At 37.9% G+C, this 24,480-nt stretch overlaps 1 protein-coding gene across 1 annotated transcript in view; it reads left to right on the top strand.

Annotated features, from left to right (window-relative positions):
* LOC140501406 (guanine nucleotide-binding protein G(q) subunit alpha) overlaps positions 1-24,480 on the top strand; it is a 397,622-nt gene that overhangs the window by 265,991 nt on the left and 107,151 nt on the right. The window contains exon 3 of the mRNA XM_072604982.1: positions 5,888-6,042. Within this exon, the coding sequence (XP_072461083.1) occupies positions 5,888-6,042 (155 nt within the window). The remainder of the gene's footprint in view (positions 1-5,887; positions 6,043-24,480) is intronic.

Here is a 24,480-nt window from a genome sequence, read left to right as displayed (position 1 = left end):
TGAACATCTCAAGAACTATCTCCCTCATTATTTTAGATTTCAGATCCCTAGTTTCCATTTTTATTTTATCCTTTCCAGTCTAAATATTATTTCTTTGCAGAGAAAACACTTGCAAGATTAGAACTGAGTAGTTGTGTTTTCAATTATCATAATCAAATCCAAACTAAGGAGATGTCCTATCCTCTTATGCTCAATATAACTTTCAAAAACAAACACACCTTTGTTTTCCTTAGCCTTCCTCATCAGTCTCAATTCAATCTGAGTTTTAGCACTCATGACACTATTTTTGGAGGACTGTGTGTCATATGATGTATTAATCTACTTACAATTGCTTCCACTTTCTATACTGTATTTTTAAAAACTGAAGATAATTAACAAATTCCCCATATATCCCACATCATCTCTTAAATAACTCCATTTTGTTCTTGTGGCCAGAATTATTTCTTTTGATGACCTGAGAGTGTTGTTTTTTTTAGGGCTCCCTATCTTTGTATGACTGATTCTGCCTGTATGGTACAGTTTAAAGTCCCTCGATCATTGTACCTGGGTTCAGATCCTCTTCCAATACTTACTATATTCAGGTAGTACCTCCTTAAGCCTCCATTTCCTAATGAAAAGGAAAATGAAAAATGAGATGGGTGGACTTAGATGGTCTTCCATGCTCCTACTTCTAGGTTTTCATGGAATTTCTTTATTTCTTCAAGCTCTGCAATGAATATCGCTGCATAAGCTGTAATTAATTACCTTTGTTTCGCCATTTAGCTTATGTTCATTTTGAGCACTTCTAGGGCCAAAGGTTTCATAAAATATTCGTTGTTGATGAACGTATGGTAACACAAACTTTACTAAATCTTTAGTTTGCCTTTCTGTGGAGAACTTGCTGACCATTTCTTCCATTTGGTTGTAATTTCACATGTTTGTAACATTGGAGTCATCTTTGATTTTTCCTTTTACTTCATTCCCCATCTCCAGTCCATTGACAAGACCTGCCCAATGTATAAATCAATTAGCCACTGTAAATGCATTTATTAAGTGCCTGGTGTGTCCCAGACACTGTACATTGTGCTTGGCACTTGGTGTACAAAGAAAAATATGAAAGTCTCTGCTTTCAAATAGCTTACAGTCTAGCTAAAGGGATAATTAGCTATAAAGTAATTTAGCTGCACTAGCAGCTAGGAGAATCAGAAAGACTTCATATTTAAAAAATATTGTTTTAGCAGATCCTTAAAGGAAATCAGTGATTCTAAGAGAACAGAAAAGAGACCAATTTAGAATGGAGTGTATTTAAAGCAGAGTAATGTGTAATAAGGCTGGAAAAGTAGGTTGAGGCCAAGCTATAAAAGATTTTAAATGCTAAATAGAACAGTTTATAGTTAATGTTTGAACTAACAGGAAGCTGCTAAAATTTATTGATTACTGATGTTCAGATTTGTGCTTTTAAGAAAATCACTTTGGCAGCTGTGGATTAGAATGGGGAGAGACTTCTGGGAGAATGAATTTCTACCACAGTTGAGGTGAGGAGGGTTGAAACTAGGGTAGTGACTTTGTGAGTGAAGAGAAAGGGACAGATGCAAAAGGTGTGAAGGTAGAAATGACAAGATTTGGCAATTGCCAGGAAAACTGGGATGGGAGAGTGGGAAGTTCTAGATGACACCTAGGTTATTAATATGGAAGATCTGAAACTTAAAATAGGGACTAATGCTAAAGATAAAGATCTGGAAATCATCAGTATAGAATTGACAATTTAAATCTGGGAGATCAAATGCTATCACCAAGGAGGGGAGTGTAAAGAGAAAAATCAAAAAGGTAAAGAGCTCCCAATTTAGGGGACAGGAGAAGAGAATATCCAGGAAATGAAGAGTGATCAACAGTGTCATAAGCTGCACAGATATGTAAAAGGAAGAAGACCAAGAAAGTCCTATTAGAAGACTGTAACCATTGATTAAATGACTTCATAGAGGGATGACGTAGGAAAACAAATTGCAAGAGGCTGAGAAATAAGTGGATGGTGAAAAAAGTGGAGACAACAAGTGTAATCTACTTCCCCCACCCTAGGAATTTGGCAGTAAAAGGGAAAATGGGTATAGGAAGATAGTTTGAAGGAATATCAGGGTCAAATGAAGATTCTTTTAAGGATGTGAGATTTTGGAACCTTTATGAAGTCAGATGGGGGAGGAGAGACAGAGAAATGAACCACTTTCTAGAATACAGGCTAGGATGGAAACAAAAGCATAGGTGAAAATGTTCACTTTGGAAAGGTGACAGACCACCTCTTTCTTTGAGGTATGAAGCAAATAAAATGAGGAAACTCCCAAGAGATGGCTTTAATTTTCTCAGAGGTAGGAGGTGAGGTTTTGTGGTCTGACAAAGGGGTTTGGGAATGATTTAGGTATTTGTGGAGGTCTGGAACAGGCACTGCAGGATGCTTGACCTATGTTAATCAGGGGAAAGTAAGAATTATTGTACCCCAATGAGACCCCAGTGGAGACTAAGTACCTTGAATTTGTAGAACTTGACATAGTTCCCTGGCTTTCTTTAGCAATGTTCGACAGTTCATGGGGTGGGGGGGGGGGGGGAGTGAGCAAGCCCAGGTCTTCCTTCAAGTCTAGCTTTCTACCCCCTACATCTACTCTCAAAGGGCTCCCAGTCTAAGTGGGGGTACAACATACAACCAGGATATAGACAAGATAAATCGAATCTGATATCAGAGGGAAGCCACTAAGATTAAAGACTGGGAAAGGCTTCTTGTAGAAGGCAGGACTTTAATTGATTCTTGAAGGAATTCAGGGAAGCCAGGAGACAGAGATGAGAAGGGAGTGTGTTCCAGGTATGGTGGACAGGCAGTGAAAATATTTGGAGGTAGAAAATTGAAGTGTCATGTGTGAGGAACTGAAAGGACGTCAGTGAATTATAGTGCATGGGAAGGCATAAGGTACAAGAAGATCGGAAAGGTAGGAAGGGGCCAGGTTAAGGGAGGCTAAAATCCAAACATTAGATGTTATGTCTGAACCTGGAGGCGATAGGGAACCAATGGTGTTTATTGAAAAGGGGTTAATAACATGGTCAGATTTATGCTTCGGGAAGATTGGTTTAGAAGCTAAGTGGAGGGTGAAATAAAAGAGGGGAGCTTAGATAGAGAGACATTAGGCTATTACAGTAGGGCAGGTAAGAGGTGCTTGAAGGCCACTACCAGGGTGGTAGCAGTGTTAGAGGAAAGAAGAGAAAATATTTCAGAGATGTTAGAGAGGTAGAAATGATAGGATTTAACCACTTCATGTAACAAATGTTTGACTTGTTTCAAAGAAAGAGGGCCTTCTATAGTGTATAAACTTTCTTTTCAAAATATTAAAGCTATTAGGGTTATTGTAGTTATTTGTATGTAAGTATATTTTTTAATATTTTTATGTGCCTGATGTAAAGTCTTGATTAACAAGAGTGATCGGGTTAGTTTTTTTGTCTCCCTAGGCAATTGAGAACTATTTTTGTTTCAGCCCTGCCAAAAATCCTCCTGAAAATATCTATTTAAATACTTTCTGCCTTAATACAGTATCATGAACGTAACTGAATCTTTGTTTATTGATTAAACACTTCACTCTATACATTCACACCCACAACCACCCAGTTTCAGGCCCTCATCACCTCTCAGCTGGGACTATTTTAATAGCTTTCTAATTGATCTTCCTGTTTAAAATCTCTTCCCCTCCAGTCTGTGCTCTATGCATATGTTAAAATAATTTTCCTAAGACACAGGTCTGATACTGTCATTCTCCTCCTTAAAAATCTTCAAGACTTAACCCAAATCCCACTTAATGCAGAATACCTTTCCCCACTCCTATTCCTCCCAGGATAACACCCCTCACCCCAAAGTAGGCACAGTTTTCTGGGTTGGTTTTTTTTGCATGTTGTTTTCCCTATTCATATATAAGCTCCTCAAGAGGCAGGTATTTTGGCTTTTTTGTATTTACAGTCCTTCAGTCAGTGTCTGGCACATAGTAGGTGCTTAATCAATGCTTGTTGACCGTTCACCTCACTGATTCTAGGGCAAAAGACAAGATGTCCCCAAAGTCAGTGCCATTTAAATCTAGTTAAGTAATGAAAGCTTAAAACTGAACTGGAGGAGTTCCTTAGCCTAGCCTGTAAGGTGTCCTCCACGATCCATCTATAGTCAACCTTTCCATCCATAATACATTTTAGTCACTTCATACACTATTCTATTCTATCTAAAATGCACTAATTATTCCCTGCCTTTGGGGTGCCATAACTTTACCTCTGTGCATTTGCATAAACCATCCCTTTATTCCTTGGGCAACTAGGTGGTGCAGTGGGTAGAGCACCAGGGCAGGAGTCAGGAAGACCTGAGTTCAAATCTTACCTCTGACACTTGACACTCACTAGCTGTGTGACCTTGGGCAAGTCACTTAACCCCAATTGCCTCATCCTGGGTCATCTCCAGTCATCCTGATGAATATCTGGTCACTGGATTCAGATGACTCTGGAGGAGAAGTGAGGCTGGTGACCTGCACAGCCCTCCCTCACTCAAAACAAAGTCAAGTGCAAGTCATGTCATCATTTCCCTGATGGCATGGTCTTCTTCAGCAATGAAGGACGAAAACACACACCCTTAATTCCTGGAATGCTTACTTTCCTCATCTTGACCTTGACTTCCTCATGAAGGCTTCCTTAATCCCATCCACCCAGGATGTTCATGTTCCCTCCCTCTTCAAATTACTTCCGATTTATTACATCCTATTTTTCTATGGTCATAGATTTAGAGTTGGAAAGGACTTTGGAGGTCATCTAGTTCAACTACACTCATTTAACAAATGAGGAAACAATGTCTAAGAGAAGCGAGGAGACTTAAGGATTCCCAAGTAGTAAATCACAGAGAGCCAGCATTCAAATTCAGTACTTTTCCACTGAACCTTGTGTCTTATTGCATCTTCCTAATAGAATTTAAACTCATTGAAGAAAGAGGATGTTTCATTCTTGTCTTCTGTTCCCAGCAGAGAGATTAAATCCTTGCAAAGAATAATCTCTTAAATGTTCCTTCTACAGAATTAATAATGATAATAATAGTAGCTAATATTTATATAGTGATTACTATGTGCTGGGCACTTTACAGTTTGCCTCATTTAATCCTCACAACAACCCTGTGAGGTAGATATTATTATCCCCATTTCATTGATAAGAAAACTGAGTTGAACTAAGTTGGATTGAATTGATGATCTTGCAATACTTCAAGATAAATTCTCTGAATATCATTGTTTATTACAGAATATTGTATGTGTTGGGGATTTGTTCCAATATATACTGACCCTAGATATAGCTAAAAATTGTTGGGAATATTCCTTTAAAAATACTAGACTTAAACATCTGATTTAGCTAGTTGTGGGGTTTTTTTCCCTATCTTTTACAATGAGAATGTGGTGGGGCATGGGGAAGATAGTTGATTGAATTAGTTGATAAAAGTAGGAATATATTAATATGAAAAAACTAATAAAGTCTAAGCTTCTCATTTCCTACCTTTTTACCCCACCCCTTTGGTAATATTGACTACAGCAAGTTTGTGATACTCAGATGACAAGAGGCTGGCATTTTGTTGAAGGTTTGATCATACTTGATTTTCAATTGAATTTAATCATGTTCATGGTATTCTCAAGCATTACTCTCAGGGGAAAACTGGGAACTGGGTTATCTTTCAAAACCGAACATTTCAAAAAAAAAAAGATTGAGCTATATAAAGGAATTGGTTGATCACCATTAAAAAAACTATCCATTTTATGAAGGAAGATATGACTAATATCTATAATATAAGCATTGTAAATGAAAGATGATTTTTTTTAGTTGACCGAAAGAGGATTGAAGTTGTTTTCTTTTTTGGAAACAGGCCCATGCACAGTTAGTTCGAGAAGTTGATGTGGAGAAGGTGTCTGCTTTTGAGAACCCGTATGTAGACGCAATAAAGAGTTTATGGAATGATCCTGGAATCCAAGAATGTTATGATAGAAGACGAGAATACCAGTTATCTGACTCAACCAAATAGTGAGTATATGCCATGGGGGCTCTTTTGATGTTTGCTGGAATAACATTTCTCTCTGCTATAGTGTAGAACGTCTACTGGTAAGCATTCTGTTTGAATGGAACTTCAAAACTGGATGTATGGGCATAAAATTTGATACAGATATAGTTCTGGACTACATTATGAAGAAGCTCATTATAAGTAGAGATTCTTTCATTCATTTAATTTGTATCGCCATTGCCTAACACTGTGCCTGGCACACAGTAGGCAACTTATTGATTGATTGGTTGCTTACAAAGTAACTTGAGGAACAGAGGGCTATGGCTCCATCCTCTCCTTTCCTTTCCAAATTGCAAGCCAGCTCTTCTCTAGTACATGTTCTATTGTGATGTTGAAACAGTATAATAGTAATCATTTTCAGTAGAGATTTGTTGTCTTGTTCAGATGCTACAAAACACCTCCATGCATTTGAAAACTGCAAACAAAAAACAAGCTTGATGATATCGCCTTCTGAAAAAACTGCAGACTACACTGTCTCTGGCTGTCACAGACAGAATCTCTCCTGCTTTTTTTTTGAAGGCAGCATCATGTTGATTGGCAGGTTTTCCTTTGCATGAGCATTGTGTGCAAGTCTAATTATACCTGCATTCCCAAATTATTTTGTGAGCTGTCAAAGAAAATAGTATGCGCTGAGAATGATTTGCTTCCTAGAGAGATCTATTTGTTACTTCTCCTGTGTCTGCTTAGCAGAAAGGGAAGTGAAGACTCGGCAATTATATCTGGTTAATGTGCTGAATGTAAACAACAATTCAGTCAGACCTCAGAATGGATCCCCCCTCCCTAATCCTTCACGTAGCCAAATTTGGATCTTCATTGTTCTTGCAAACCAAATATTTGTTGAATTTTCACTTGATCTAAGGCACAAGTGAGGAATATTCTGTGAAATCTCAGATTAGTAGTTTGATGCAAGCTGTGCAGTACATTGAGGAAAATGGCAAATGCTCTGGATACAAATGGTAGCATTCCTACTTGCATATTTGGTTCTCTTTATAATTTAATTTTTATTTAAATCAGGTAATTAATTAAATCAGGTCATCAGGTAATCTACAACAGTATCTTTTGGTTAAAATATTTCCCATAATGCAGTGCTAAAACTCGAGTCAAAAAAACTTGGAATATGCAATGGAATACTCAGAAGAGCCTACCATATTCTGACTAGTGTTTAGCCTATATGTCTTTGGTGGTGAAAATATTTTATGTCCTCCCTGGAATGCCTATGTCGCTCATTTCATTTATTTCTTAGCCTTTCTCTTTTTTCACCCTGTTTTTTCCCCCCATTTCCTTCCCCTCCTGACATCTTTAGCTGCTGCAATAACTTTGCCTCTACAATGATTTGTTTGAGCTGCCGTCTCCTCATGGTGGTCTTCTGTTTCCTATCTGCTTTCTCTACTTTTTCAGTTTCCAATAACTCCATCATGTTGTGTTACATTCTGGACTCATGCTCACCATGTTTTCTTCTCTACTCATCACCCTTCCACCAGCCTCACCTCATGTAATCTCAGTTCTACCTGCTAGTTAACCTTCTAATATGTTACTTTCCGCTTTTCACTTTGCTGTGCTGGTGCCTGCCCTGGGATCCTTTATTCCTTTTTCCTCTAGCTCTCATCTTTTCTCTCCTACTCCTTTTGCCCTTCTGCTTGCTTGAGTTTTGTTTCTTCCCTGTCCTTCCTACTCCAAACATTGCCTATTCATCTCCAACCTTTACCTGTGGCTTCTTTCCCTCCTGATGGGGTTGTGCTTCTGGGAATCAGATCACCATACCCAAAATGAGGTAAGTGCTGGCAAGGATTAGGGACTTCTCCTTAAGGCAACTACAGCCATACACCAGGGTAGCATTTCCTGATTTGCACTCCTTTTGGAGGTCCTTCTTTGAGAACCTGGTGGCTACCTCCACAGTCTACTAGTGAGGACCCTCAGTGAAGTCCTGGTGGTATTTGTGGTGGTGGCTTCTAAGTCTTTCAGGGATGCCTTGCTAGTGTGTCCATGGACTTGATTGAGAATTAGGTGCTCTTCACCCTCCCTGTCTAAAGAGAGAAAAGGTCTATCAGGTCTATACTATGAAAGGCACTGTCTGGGAATCATGCCAACACAGGGTAAAGGAAAACAACTACACAAGCATTCCTGGATATAGTCTATAGAGAGCCAGCTATGGAGTTGGGAAGGTCTTGATTCAATTCCAGCTGCTGACACATACTAGCTAGCTGCCCACAAGCTAGTCACTTAACTTCTCAGTGACCCAGGCAAGTCTCTAAGGCTACACATTACAGATGAGCTGGGTTTTTTGTATTAGTGAAAGGAGTTTCTACACCATCAATTTTCTGGACTAAATGACCTGTATGAAACCCTACCTCAAAAAAATGCTATGTGGACCTTCCCGCCCCCCAGAAAAATGTGTCCAGATTTTACCAGTATAGGTCGTAGTTTCTGGTAAGGAATCTCCACTAATAAAGATCAACTATTATTCAATTAGGCAGCTAGGTGGTGCAGTAATTAGAGCACTGAACTCTAGTGACTTCCTGACTCCCCTTAGAAAGACCCAAATTCAAATCTGGCCTTAATATTTCCTAGTTGTATGACCCTAGGCAAGACACTTCACCTATGCCTACCTCAGTTTCCTCCTCTATAATCTGAGGATACTAGTTCAGCTACCTCACAGGTTGTTGTGAGGATCAAATAATACAGTATTGGCAAACCTTAAATTGCTTTGCAAATGCTAGCTATTATTATTATCATTATTATTTTTAAAAACAATCTCAGAGCATTGCCTAGGATACTAAGTGGTTAATTAACAGATAGAATTTGAACCCAGATCTTTCCTGACTCTTAGGACAGCTCTCTATCTACTGCACCATAATGCCTTTTCTGGACCTGTAGAAGCAAAACGGATATAGGTTTTTCCTATTGCCTCCCATTATGATCCTGAGATGTTTTATTCCTCTTCAGTGTTTTCACAAAAGAGGAAAGTGGAAGGCATGTTGCCTTTGCTAGCATACGGCTTGAGTCTGTGGTTTCTTGGATTCTTTCTTAGGCAGTCATGTTCCATGTGTTTCTGAAATGCTTTCACAGCAGATGCTGGAATAACTGGCTTGGATAATGGGAACCAGGTTGCAGGTCATGTTTATTACAGATCATTCATTCCAAATACCAAGCCAATTTTCATATGAAAATTAGTTTCTTTGCATTCAAAATAACTGCTATTACTTTTTTTCCTTTTTATTTCATTTTTCTTAAATGTAACCTTTGTATCTATAATATATCTCCTTACAATTTTACCTCACTTGGGGTTTCTTGATCATATTTTTTTTAAAAAATTCAAATATTGTATTCAGTATTTGGGAACTAATTTCATGCAAAATCCTCCTGCAATCAGGGCCAACTTCCTGGAAGTGTCATCCAATATCCCTCAGGCTGGCAAGCATGTCTAACCAACTGTAACGGAATCAAGTCAGGGTCTGGTCAGTGCAACATCTGATTTCTTTATGCTCAATGAGACTATAGTGTGACAATCTGAATTGACCAGTAAGATGGCTGAAATATAAAAGTATACTGAATTAATTTTATAAGTACCTAATAATATGATTAAACTACTGTTGTGGTTTTTTTTTGGTCTCAGAAAATTCAGAGTAAAACCTCTCTTAGCTGAAGTCATACCTTGGGTCATAACTAGTTCCAGTGACTACAGATTACTTAATTAGTGCAAAAGGAATGCATCCATAGGCAGTTCTTTCATTTCTGATACTGCAGATAAGCTATATGATTTCAGGACGATGCAAATGGCATACTTGAAGAATCCATTTAACTTCCAAGATTTGGCAGAGCTTTAAAACCAGAATATAAATTTCTATCTTCTCAGATCTTCCTGATTAGAACTTTTATGGATCATTTACTCTGAACATGTACTTGATAATCATTACTTCTTATCTGTCAAAGTAGTCTATAGGGGCTTTTTGTGCCCATAAAATTTAAAGGGAAATTTTAATATAATATAAATTCATGGGGTGAGGGAGGAATTCAGTAAGCTTGCAGTTAGCACTTTGAAAGCTGTATCCCTATTTGTAGAACTCTCAGTTAACCATACTGATATGGGAGAGGATAACATCCACAGATATTGCTTCATTTGGCCCATAGTTTTAACTTTCTTCCCTGAAAAGCCTTTCCCTGGGGCTATTTGTAAAAATAGAAAAAGAAAAGTGAACTGATTTGAATTTCTTCTATTCTTGCTTTGATTATGCATTTTCTGATGGCAATAAAGGTGTGAAATGGTCCAAGAGTAGGTGCAAGAAAATTCACTAACTCTTTAACTAGTTAAGTTGGTGCCATGTAAATTGTAGAATAGTATTAAGCTTTGTTTGTTCTTGGAAGACACAGACACAGACACACACAGACATAGACACACACACACACGCACACACACACACACACACACACCCCTTCTGAAATTCTGGAAAGTTTTTCAGGAACTTAGAAACCCTCATTTAGTTTCTCAGTATTAACATGAAGTCTAAGGGCTTTAATTAATAAGAGTTAAAAAGCAGGCAACACTTGGTTTAAAGTTTTGTTCGGTTTCACCACCTGCTTTAATATACTGAGGAATCGTTTCTAATGAGTTCACTGTCTACATCAACAGAAGTACTGTAACATTAGCCAGGGGACACTCTTGGCAGCCACAATTGTCAGGAAACTTTATGTTTATAAATCTCACAGTATAGTCATTTTTTTAAAAATCCCCATTATGTAAAGAAATATGTTGTGGATAACAAATGAAAACAAGTGATCCAGATTCTCTTTTTTACTCAAGCACTTGGAAATGTGTATATGGAGGAGGAAGGTCTAGGGCAAGAATCAGCAAGTTTCCTGTCACCTATTAGCTGCATGCATCTTGCAAGTTCCTTTGGGTTATGGATCAGCCAGTCCATGGTGGCAGAGATGGTATTGTGTAGACCCAGATGGGACTCTAGAATTGTATATAGACTTCCAGTTAAACCAGAGTTGTCAGAACACAGTTTCTGCATCAAATATAACAACACATTGGAGCCACATTGACATTTTAACATAAGAGTGATTCCTGAGGTGTGTAGTATACCAACTTTGGATCAAATCAAACCATTTGCTGTAATCAAATTATGGAGAGGATTGTATGTTAAATATACCTCATTTGACTTGAAACTCATTTAAATTTTGTTAGCTCTTTGAAAGTTTATCAGGATGCCCTTTAGCCAAAACACTGAAGTGCCATCATAAACAACACTGACCTCAAGGTTTATGAAATGGGATCATCTCATGAATAAAGTAATTTTATAATGAAGTTCTTGTGTGACTTCAGTCAATAGGTCAGTCAATCAACAAGTTAATTAATCACTTACTGTGTGCCAGACGTTGTACTAAGTCCTAGAAATACAAAGAAATGCCAAAACATTGTTCCTTCCCTCAAGGAGTTCACAATCTATTGGAAGAGGCAATGAAAATAATTATGTATGTACAAGATACATAGCTTTGATAAACTTTTAAGTGCACTAAGACTTTTGGGACACACTCTATGTGTTGTGTAACTGTAACGTAAGTACAGACAAATGATACTCTCAGTTCAGAGAACTAGGAAAGACCCCCTGAGGACGATGAGATTTGAACTGATTGTGAAGGAAGTCAAGAGGTAAGGAGCAGGAGCATTCCAGTCTTAACAGATAACCAGTACAAAAACAGAATCAGGCACGAGTACCTTGTAGTATGAGGAAGAACATGGAGACTTCCTCAATGACCTCTAAGAGGTCATTGTATGTAGGTTTTGTGGAATTGGGAGTAAGGTACAAGATTGGAAAGGTGCAAAGGGGCCAAGTTGTAAACAACTTGAAATTTCAATTTAAATTAAATTGCGTAGGGGACTAATGGAGTTTATAAGCATAGCAGTCATGTGATTAAACCTGAGCTTTAGGAAAAACACTTTGACAGCTCAGTGGAGAATGGATTGGGGAGAGGGGGGATTTGAGACAGGGGGACATTAGATAAATATTGAAAGTCCTGCCAAGAGATGGCGAAAGCTTTTTGCAAGAACGGTAGCTGTGTAGATGGAGATAAAGGGATGTGTACAAGAGATGTGGTAAAGGTAGAAATCACAAGATTGACAATAAATTGGAAACTGCCTTGAATGGGATCCAGGACAAGCTCTACAGAAAATCAAACAGCCTTATATCCAGAAGTAGAATGGTGCATGGATAGAGTGCTGGACCTGAAGTCAGGAAGATTCATCTTCATGAGCTCAAATCTAGCCTCAGACACTTACTAGCTGTACAACCTGGGTAAGTTACTTAATCCTGTTTGCCTCAGTTTCCTCATCTATAAAATGAACTAGAGAAGGAAATGGCAAAACACTCCAGTATCTTTGCTGAGAAAACCCCAAATGGGGTCACAAAGAGTTGGACACATCTGAAATGACTGAACTAAATTAGTAGTGCTTACTCAAACATAAAGAAAATAGTACAGATGACTATATCTCTTTGTCATTATTATGCAAAGGAAACACCAATAATATAATAAACTGTTGCTTTTTTATTGGGATGAGATTTTGACAGTTTTTATCCATTGTCTGACATCTCATAGAAGTCATTTCCTAGGAATAATCCTAGATTTGTACTTACAAGCCAGTCCAAAGTTTAGAATTGTACATTTGCTTTCTGTGGAGAAATCAGTTGAGTACCAGATGTGGTGTACTTAATCTTCCATTTCTGCTCTAGATGAAAAAATATTGTATAATATGCTTTATCACCTTTTCCAGTCATTATAGGAGAGCTAAGCAGTGAAAGGTGTCAAGCAGTTTGATCTCACATTGTCAGAAAAGAACAGTCATAACTAACATTGATAGAAATAGACTTAACCGGTGGATTTCACTGATGTCTCTCTACTAGTTGAGGTTGGTACCTTCTCAGCAACTTCTAGTCTTAGAGAGATTCCTAGAGCAGTAAGAAGTTAAATGATTTGCCAAGGATAACATGGCCACTATGGCTCCATATGGTGGGACTTGAATGAACTGGGTCTTCCCAGTTTCATACCTGGTTCTCTTTCATTACCTCATGCTGCCTCTCAACAACTCACTTTGATGTATAGCATTTTAAATAGGTAATACAAATGTTTTAATACCCATTTTACAACTGAGAAAAGTGAGGTTGAGAGTGTGGCTTATTCAGATTCACAGAGCAAGTGACTTACACCCCAATCTCCTGATTTCAAGGCCAGCGCTTTGTCCATTAGCCTGGCTTCCCCAGGGGGAAGAGAGAATGGGAAAACACTTGGGTTTGCTTTCTTCAGTTGATCTGCCATATGCTTACAACTTGGCAATACATTTGTGCCTGCATTCTTGGAGCATTATTGTAAGGACACAGCACACTGTGGCCAGCAAATTAATGCACCATTCTAATGCAGGGGACACAGTTGCCAGAGGTCTCCTAGGGAGAATACCATTCTTGGCTGGGTTTTTGTTTTGTTTTGTTTTTGTTTATGGTGACTGAATAAAGTCAGATTATCTCCTACTTCCAGTCAGGACTTCCTTTTAAAGTAACTTCATTATACCCACAGCAAATTATCTAATGATGACAGTCATTTCTTATTGGCATACCCATTTACCCTTTTCTTTCTGACTATGGCAAGTGCAAATACATGTTGAAACTATTTTCTACTAATGCTTCTTTTCCAAATGACTATTTGGAGTTGGTAGAGAGTGAAAGTAAACCGAAATATAAGACTCTGGGGGAGAGCCAGAGTACTCTCAGATGGAAATTTCATTGTATCATTTTTAAAATTTTCTCAAATTTTATTAAATCATAATGTTTCATTTGATTTAAAGAAAGGGGTCAATGAGCTTCCTGTTTTTGCCCATTGGTCTTCCCCTTTTTCTGCAATGCCCATCCCTTAAATCTCCCGCTATTGAAATTCTGTCCTTTCTTTAAGTGTATTAGTGGCATAATGAAGAGAACCCTGAAAAGGGGAGGTCAAAATACTTCGGTTTGAGTCTGAGAAAGGCATAAAGCTTCTCTTGGTCCTAACTTTCTTATCTGTAAAATTAGGAGGTTGGATTTGATGATTTCTAAGGTTCCTTCCTCCTCTAAAATTCTGTCAAATGCAGTCTTCATTATTAAGCCTTTTCCTTTCTGCTCTTTGGATGTTATCTCTCCCTATTTTGAACTTTCATAGGCTTTCTCTGTACCTCTCCTATGGCATTTATCATTTTCCTTGTATTATCATTTACTTGCCTTACTGTCCTTGAAGGAGCATCTGTGGTATCACAGTGAATAATTTTGAACTTATCCAGTAACTTGGGTTCAAATCCCAATTTTCACACTAATTTCAAGTAAGATCTTAGATAAGTCACTAACTTTCTTCAAGCCTCATTTTCCCCTTCAACAAAATAATTGCTTTGAGGAAAGCATTTTGTAAAACTTAAAGTTTTATAGAAATTTTTATTATTGTAAAATTTTAAGCATCTTGAATCCAAAGACTTGAGAGAGCATATGCTATATCCCTTGTGCAGGAAGAGAAATTAGCCTTTGTAAGGAGTAGGGAGATAGATGTGGAGGAGGAAAAATAGTAGGAGAAGGAATCTAGGTGATGTGGGATTAGATGGAAGGTAGTGAATGCCCTTATTTTTTTCAGTGAATTATGAGACAAGATTTTCCAATGAGAGAGAGAGAGAGAGAGAGAGAGAGAGAGAGAGAGAGAGGAGAAGGGAGCCATAGGAGGCTTGAGGGGGAATAAGAAGTTTGGGAACCTACGACCATCTTACTTATCTTTGGATGCCTGACAGAGCCTTTTATAGTGCCTTCTACATGGTGGGTCCTCAATATATATTTGTTTTAATTTTATAAAAAATTTTTGAGTAGGATTTTCCCCTCCACTTTTAAAATAACCAATGCAATTGTTATATGGCACAGTGTCTATAAGAGGACAGTGGGGTGGCCCATAGAGCACCAGGACTGGAGTGAGGAAGACCTGAGAATCTGGCCTCAGACATTTACTGGCCGTGTAATCCTGGGCAGGTCACTTAACCCTGTTTGCCTCAGTTTCCTCAACTGTAAAATGAGCTATAAAATTGCAAACCAATCCAGTATCTTTGTCAAGAAAACTCTAAATGGGGTCACAAAGAGTTGGACACAACTGAAATGAATGAACAACCACAACAGTGTCTAGGAATGTGCTGAGCACCCACAAAATTCATAATGCAGAGCAAAGTTCAGGGAATTCTGTATCAAATTAGTCCCAGGCTTTTTAGATTACAATCCATGTTGCCAAATTGCAACCCTAAGTGGTAACATTTGCTTGTGCATTAAGTCACTTTTGTATGCTGTTTCTGTTAGGTGTAGGTCTTGATCAGTGTCTGTCCTCTACCAGATTTTTAAGCTCCTTAAAAATGATAGAAGATAAACACCTTTGGAAACTTCATTTTTTTTTTATTTGACCTAAGTTGGCTACTCGTCTGTCTGGAAACACTTGATCTCTGTGACATGGCATTCATCAGGTTCTCTTGTCTCTTCCTCCTTTTTGTGTGTTTCCCTTGCTGCTTTCACTTCCTTTTTCTGCTCCCTAACCAGAGGCAGACAGCCTTAAACAGTGCCCTCTTTATATTCACTCTCACAGGCACTAATCCTTCTGGTAGATTCGACTGTTCAACCTCTATTTACGTCTCCAATTCAGACTTTTCACCCGTTCAATATGTTTAGATTTAATCCAATGGATTCTACTGGGTAGAAATAAAGTGTGTAAGCAAATATGTAAAAAGTAGGTAAAATTAATTGGATGTGACTGACAACTGAAGAGAATTTTTTAAAAGGCCTCATATAGGAGGTGATACTTGAGCTGAGCTTTTTAGAACATCATTAGAGATTCTTTGTTGTTTCTGTTCAGTTGTTTTCAGTTTTGTGTGACCCATCATGACCCCATTTAGTATTTTCTTGGCGAAGATATGACTGGTTTGCCATTTCCTTCTCTAGCTCATTTTACAGATGAAGAAACTGAGACAGAGTTAAGTGACTTGTCCATGGTCACACAGCTAGCGTCTTCAGCCAGATCTGAATTCAGGAAGATGAGTATTCCTGACTTCAGACAGGACACTCTATCCACTGAGCCACCTAGCTGCCCATATTAAGGATTTTAAGAGAAAGAAATGAGGAGGGAGTTCATTCTAGGCCTACAGGGAAACAGCCTGTACAATTTTTCCTTTGAAATTCTTAAGATAAAAATTAAAAACAAACTTTCTGGATAGATATATTTCTTGGAGTCAAGGGGCTCACAGGAAGGAGTTCACTCAGTCTTCCAGTCTTAACTAAGTCACAGTTGATTCTTGTTCAACACACAGCTCCTAATTTATGATGTTCATAAAGTACAGATGACCACATCACTCCCCATTCAAAAACCTCCGGTGCCTCCCTATTGCCCCCTATGTTTAGCATTTAAAGCCCTTCATAATCTTGCTCTAACCTGCTTCTCTGGTCTTTGAACCCATCAATACAGTGACCCAGTTCCTTTTACAGTACTCCTACATGAGGCTTCATTTCTTTCCTCTGTGCCTTTGTACAGGCTTTCCCTATTCCCAGAGTGCTTTTCCTCCTCACTTTGGTAGCCTAGAATCCTAACTTCAGGTGCCACCTTCTATATATGACCTTTTCTGATCCCTCAGCTATGAATGCCTTCTCTGCTCCCAGTTACCACATACTTACTTAGTATTTATGTGTATCTGTTATTTCCCTGAATATGATGTAAATTCCTTGATTACTGGGGTTGTTTCTTATTTGTCTTTGTATCACCAATGCCTAGTGGCTCATAAAAAAAGCATGTTGATTGAGTGATCAAATTTTATCCTCAAAACAACTTGAGGAAACTGAGACAAACAGAGGTAAGGGACTTGTCCAAGGTCTGAGTCATTTTTGAACTCAGGTCTTCCTGACTTCAGGCTCAACACCATTCATCATACTTCCAAGCTACATAAGCAAAAGCATTATAGTCTACTATTACATCCTCCTTTTTTGTTGTTTTTAACTCCTACTTTTTATATTTAAAATAATACTTTTTAATCAATGAAAAATATTTATGGCAAAGTTAAAATCCTGCAATTACTGGAATACTTAGAATCGATGGAGAAAAATTGTTCCACCTCCATAAAATGCATTTTCTCCTCAAAGGAGATGAAAGTGTATGTGTTGATTTACCTTTTATGTGACTAACCAACTTAAAGGAAGTGGTATGTTGCCTCTCAGCAACAGAGATCCTAACAAACAGGTGTGAAAGATTTGAAAAAGGACAACAGGCTTGGGTGTTTAGGGTATGGGGGAGGCTAGGAATAGACCTCGTCATACCTCTCCCTTCTCTAGTTGCAGCTTTATTCCATCGTTTTACTTGCCTACAAAATATGTTAATAGATTTTTTTAAAACAGTTAGCTCCCCTTTTTCCAATTGATCCCTTTTGGTCCCTCGGTCTCAACTATGTAAAGACAGTTTCTCAAAAATCACTGTATTTCTGCTCTCTCCTTGGCTTCCCTGCTTTTGATGATTCCTAAAGCCTTGTAGAGTGATCTAGCTTTTTAATTCCCTTAGGGATATTCCTATCACAATGAGGTCTCCTCTTAATTTTTTTTAATGAAACAAATCTAGTTTCTGTAACCTTCTTTTCAATAATTAAGGTGTGAGAAGCTTGACAGTATCCTTAACTGTCCCATATCTTCATCTTTATATCATTCTAGTAATGTGAATACAAAAGCAGATACTCTAATGGAAGTAACATTATTCCAGGAGGCCCAGGTGCTAAAGAATTCCTGTATTTGCTGGATTATGTTATTTCTGTGGTTTTCATTTATCTTTTTAAGATGGGCAGGCTTTGTATCAAATGTTGACAAAGACTTCTTTCTCCTCTTGCCACCCACAGATGCTTTTCCCTTTTTGGTTTCATGACTGAAGGTCATATGCCTAATTTTTTTATTAGATTTTTCAAAATCCAAGATATAATACCAAGTACTTCACTTACCAACTTCAGTCTTTTTTTTCCTAGTTCCTTCTCTCTTTAAAAAATTGCTTTTAAGAAGTCTGTGCTTCTTCTTGCATTTGTTTCTACCCCTTGTTTCTTCTTAGTTGGATACAGCCGTTGTGGCTTAAGCTGTCAAGGGCTACAGTGTGAGGGCAAACAGACTTTGAGAAGGTCTTTGTTTCTAAAGTATTCAGGATTTTCACAGATCCCTAGTAAAGCCCTATTTTTGCTTTTCTGTTCTTGTTTAGTCTTTTCAGTCATGTCCTTCTCTATGTGACCCCATTTGGCAGAGATATTGTAGTGGTTTGCTATTTCCTTCTCCAGTTTATTTTACAGATGAGGAAACTGAGGCAAACAGGGTTAAGTGACTTGTCCAGGATCACCTAGCCAGCAAATGTCTGAGGCCAGATTTGAACTCAGGAAGATGTCTTCCTGACTCCTGGCCCAGAATTCTACACTACACCACCTGGATGCCCCTATTACTTCTCTACTAAAAAATAACTATTGTTTCTCCAAATGGCTATGTATTTTCCGCAGAAAAAGAAAAGCGAATTTGAAAATCTGTGAAAAATTATATTGGGCCTCCTGATTTAATTTCTTTTCAGAGGGAAAATGCTGCGATGCTATTTCATGTTCAGAAGTTGATTTCCAGTTGATTAGAGTCCCCTCCTCATCATTTTCTGCTGCCACAGAGGGAACCTAACCCAGTACCCTGAAAAACTTGACATGACTACATTTTAAACCAGCCACACAGATTAATATGTGTTCATGTGAACTAGATCCAAAGGAAATCAGGAAGCAACCTTCACAAAACTTGATAACAATACCTCTCTTTTCTGTTTACCTTTTTACTTGATTGATGTCATTGTGGATGAAATGTTAGTTCTAGAGTCACCAAAGCCCAAGATTCATACCCCATTTTTGACACCAGTTATGTACCTCTGGGGCAGCGAGGTGATGCAGTGGATCTAGTGCTGGACATGGAGTCAAGAAGACTCCTCTTCCTGAGTTCAAATTTGGCCTCAGATATTCATTAGTTGTATGACCCTGGGCAAGTCACTTAACCCTGTTTGCCTTGATTTCTTCATCTTTAAAATGAGCTGGAGAAGGAAATGGCAAACCACTCTGTAATCTTTGCCAAGAAAACCCCAAATGGGGTCACAAAAATTCAGACACAACTGAAAAACATCAACAAAGCATAATTTTGAGCAAATGACTTTAAAATGATAATCATGCCTTTATTATTTACCTCACAGAGTTGTTGTGAGGCTCAAATAAAATTATCTGTATCAAAGTATTTTGTTCTCAAAAGCATCATATAAGCATTATTATTATAAGTTGACATTTGGAATCTGAGTCTCACATGCTTCAGTACTTTGATGGTTCTTCAGTGAATATACTTCGCAATTAATATTTATTAAGCACCTACTTTGTAGAGACAGCTAGGTGGCACAGTAGATAGAGCTTTGGACCTGTAATCAGGAAGGCCTAAGTCCAAATTCAGCTTCACTCACATTTTATGTATGTGACCTGGGTAAATCACTTAATCTCTGTTTGTCTCAATTTCCTCATCTGTGAAATGGGGATAATACCTCTCAAGAATCAAATGAGATAATACTTGTAAAGTCCTTAGCACAGTGCCTGGCACATAGTGAATACTATATAAATATTAATATAATTATATATATATAATTAATATAAATATTAATAGTTTTCATCGTTGTGTACAAGGCATTAAGCTAAGAACAATCTCTCTATACCTTTTTCTCTCTGTACCTTCTCATCTTGGGTGACTTGTTGCCCATGTCTTCCCATAAATCCTTCATTAACATGCTAGTGAGCCTTCCTCCAGCTCTTTTGACATTGTAAGGATGTTAATGGACAAAATGGGTTGTCTGTCATTTATACCTGCTACATGACGAACATGTCTTCCTTGCTAACCATCCATCTTACTGGCTCTAGACCCTCTTTTCGTATAATGTTTGCACAGTTCTTTCTTGACAGTATATTACTACTTATTCTCACAACCAAGGCAAAACAACAGCATGAAAGGCCATTGAATAAAAACAGATAGATAGCAGCCTTGTGTGGTTGTTTTTAACACTGAAAAAGGAGACCTACAAAGTCTAGTTCTAACATGCCATGTTAGAATCACAAAACCTTTGAATTGGAAAGACCTTAGAGGTCATTCCATCCCACCTTTTGAACAATACACAACTGTTGTGTTTTCCCCAACTTTTTTAAATAAAGAATTGTAATTTTTTAGCAGCATGGGGTGATATTTTATGCCAAAGGGATTTTTTTTTGGTAAGTTTCAAGGCATCTGTATTCTGACACTGACCATGAAATTTCCAGTTATCTTAGTAATATAAGTTTCACATATGTTGTTAGCCATCAGTTCCTGACGTCAGGAGAGAGCTTCTGCCAACCATTTGTTACACATATATCGCCTTGGTAATGTACCTTGTGCCTGTCACCATAGCAACCCCCTAAGAATGACCTCAGCAGCCACTGGGAATCATTTTTACAAAACAAATCATAGCTATAATTAACTTCGTGAATTTACTCTGTGATATAAATTTGTTCAAACCTGGGTGATTTTTTTAAAAAGATTAAATGAATGGAATAGTCTAAGCTATCTCCCTTCCTTCTCCCCCACGGCAGCCTCTCTTTGTTTTGCTCAGTGCTCACAACACAAAGAATGAGTACAATAAGGTTAAGAGATTGTAACTCCTGTATCTTTCATCAGAATGTGACAAATGAAACAGATAACATTCCCTCTCCCCTGTATCTGCAGTGGAGTAGAATGTGTTGTGAACATGAGCTTACATGCATTTTATCTTCCTCCTGGAGAGACGGGCAAATAGAGTTCATTCTACATGCACAGGAGTTGTCTGTCTCTCTCAAAAGACCTATGAACACAGACTGTGGGTGGTTCTTGCTTATGAAGAGTTGTTAACTCTAACCCTACTGGAACAGTCAGTCGGCTAGCATTTATTATTACACAATTAGATGGCACAGTGCATAGAGCACTTGACCTGGAGTCAAGAAGATCTGAGTTAAAATCCAGCCTCTGATATTTACTAGCTGTGTGACCCTGGACAAGTCACTTAACTCTGCTTGCCTCCATTTTCCTCATCTTTAAAATGAGCTGGAGAGGGAAATGGTAAAACACTACACTATCTTTTGCCAAGAAAACCTCAAATGGAATCACAAAGAGTCAGATATGACTGAAATAATTCAGCAACAAATGTACTGGGGCACAGAGCTAAGCACTAGTAAAATTGGAGAAGTTCAACTTGTATTAAGCTTGGAAAAGAGTCAGCTTTTGATTAACTGTAGACATATTATTCAATTTGTGAATTACCAAAAACGATATTTTAATCCTAAATAGGCTTTCATGTCCTTGAATGAATTTTTAAAATATATTAAGTACTTATTATTTACTAGATACTGTATAAGGTGTTGAGATATAAATATCAAAGTAGATCTGTCCTTGCGTCTCAGAAGCTAACATTTTGTTTAAGGAAGGCTATATATATGGTAAAATGATAGCCACAGAAGGGAGTTTTGGCTTGAGGAATCATAGGAATTATGAGAGAAGCCATCTGACAAAACTTGCTTCCCTTCTTTAAGCAGCAAAGTAGTGGACTCTACCAGCAGAATGAGCTATACATTGTGAAACATAGTCAATGTATTGATTTGTTATATTTAACTGCACTTCTTTGTTACAAAAAAAAATTATTGAGACCTGAGTGAGGAAGACAGGTGGAAAAAGTCTCAGGGAGGTGACAATGATGTTTTTAAAAAGAACGTCAATAAAACATTTGTTTTTAAAAGAAAGAAATTTAATGTCAAGCTTTCTGATCACCACAAAAAGAATCCTCACTTTTCCAAAAACTCAACATCCCACATGTAACAGTAGTTCCCAGTGTAATGAATTAAGTGGGTAACCATGGATTATCCAAGCAAGCAAATAGATTCCGTTGCAGGTTTTCCGTCATGATTTTGAAGTTATTTAATTTGTGAGGGTAATTTTGAAGTATTTTGTTCCTTATGTAACATGTAGCTGAATATATGGAGCTCTAGGTTTAAAATGGATTTTCATTTTATGCTTTTCAAAGTAAAATCAACATATGGTAAACTGGAAAACTTTTCAGGTTTTCTAAACCTATTAAGTTCTGCAATTCATATTTTTGTGTCCAGTTTTTAAGCGTGACATGTGAGAAAAACCCCAGCTACTAAGACGTAGGAAGCATAGGAATCAGAAGATAAATTCTTTAGGGGCAGGGACTATCTTTTACCTCTTTTTGTATCCCCAATGCTTAGCACAATGCCTAGCATGTAGTAGGTGCTTAATAAATGTTTGTGGATTGATTTTTGAACCCAATGGGAACCTGTCTCGTCCACTTTAGATAATCCTCAAAGCCAAATACTATGTCCCAGTTATACCTATCACCACGTAAAGACCACATTCTGAGCCAGTGTCCAGTGTTACAAACCCAAAGCACCACCTCTACCCTTACATTTCTTTCTCCCTACTTTCTGTACTCCCTCCACACCCCTAATATCTTCTTATGTCCGCATCTGGAATCTCAATTTGCTTTTGTGTTTGAAGATATTAGGTTGTTTCCTATAAATCAGAGGAGCATAAATTATTATCTTAGGAAACATTCATTTGTTTGAGGGTAGACTAAAAAGGATAATTAGTTGCCTGGAAGAAGTAACTGAATGGCGCCTTAGAAGAATTAGGATTAGAGACTAGACCTGTGATTTCATCAGTACAGGGTAACATGGATCTGTCCCCATGAGGATCCTCTCTCTACCAACGTAGGTCAACTTCTCTATAACTTATATTTTTAGAGAATACTGTCTCTGAATAATGTATTTCATAAAGAGGATCATTTTCTTTCCCCTTTACAGTCAGAGAAGTGCCTGTGTCATAGAGGCTAAAGAGCTGACCTTGGAACAAAGAAGACCCCAATTCAAGTCGTACCCCTGACACATGCTAGCTGTGTGACCCTGGGCAAATCACTTAACCTCTTAATGGCCTGGGCAGCTCTCCAGGGTTATAAGTTGCAGAGAAGCCTGAGTTAGAGGGGACTCCCACATCTTGTATTTCTTTATGTGAATGAAATCCCAGATTCAGCCTTATCCCTTCATTACTAGGAACTCATTCAATCTTTGAGGAGCTGAGGTTGACCGAAAAGTAAGTGGAATGTTTTAATAGAAAACTTTCAGGGTGGGGGGGATGATAGAAGGGAGGGCATGGGGAGGAGAGTGCAATTTGAGGTCGACACTCATGGGGAGGGACAGGATCAAAAGAGAATCGAAGTAATGGGGGACAGGATAGGATGGAGGGAAATATAGTTAGTCTTATACAACACAACTATTATGGAAGTCATTTGCAAAACTACACAGATTTGGCCTATATTGAATTGCTTGCCTTCCAAAGGGAAGGGGTGGAGAGGGAGGGAGGTAAAGAAGTTGGAACTCAAAGTGTTAAGATCAACTGTTGAGTAATGTTCTTGCCACTAGGAAATAAGAAATACAGGTAAAGGGGTATAGAAAGCTATCTGGCCCTACAGGACAAAAGAGAAGACGGAGACAAGGGCAGAGAGGGATGATAGAAGAGAGAGCAGATTGGTCATAGGGGCAATTAGAATGCTAGGTGTTTGGGGGGGGGGGATAAAAGGGGAGAAAATTTGTAACCCAAAATTTTGTGAAAATGAATGTTAAAAGTTAAATCAATAAATTTAATTACAAAAAAAAAACTTTAAAATCTTCTAAGCCTAGTAAGAAATTTATTTAGAGTTTACCCGTCACATGTTTCTAGTTCCAGGAATGTCATTAAATGCAATGTTGCTGTCACCTTAGTTAAGCAAGTTGCGTAATTTCTCTGGGCTTTTATTTCTCATTTATAAAATGAGAGGATTAGACTCAGGGATTGCTAAGGCCCTCTTTCCTAAGACCTAAGACCTCTAATGAGGATGATCTCTAAGATCTCTTCTAACTCTAGAATTCTGTGATTTGATTGATTCTTAATGCTTTATGATGTATAATAGTGGAAAACGGAAGAGCATTAATGGACTTACCTCATCCACCAATCATTCTCAAACATAAAGATTTCGTGAATATGGGGGGAACAACCAATGTGATAGATGTAAAAACTATGCTAAAACCATGTTTCTGTATAGAGAATAAAAATTCTTTACATAACATCTCACCTACCATAGTATTTTCACTGATCCTATTTATGTATTTTATTTACATAATTTGGAAGGAGCTATGGTTCTTGTTCTTCTAAATCTCAACTCACTAGGGTTTGTGTATTAGTTCTAGCTATTGTTTTTGGTTTAAGGTTTATTTGTGATTTCCTAAGTAATTTAAGTATTTTAAA

Source organism: Notamacropus eugenii, chromosome 1 (assembly GCF_028372415.1).
Source record: "Notamacropus eugenii isolate mMacEug1 chromosome 1, mMacEug1.pri_v2, whole genome shotgun sequence".
NCBI classification, from domain to species: domain Eukaryota; kingdom Metazoa; phylum Chordata; class Mammalia; order Diprotodontia; family Macropodidae; genus Notamacropus; species Notamacropus eugenii.
The sequence above is the reverse complement of the archived record's forward strand: the minus strand, read 5'-3'. Positions and strand labels throughout refer to the sequence as shown.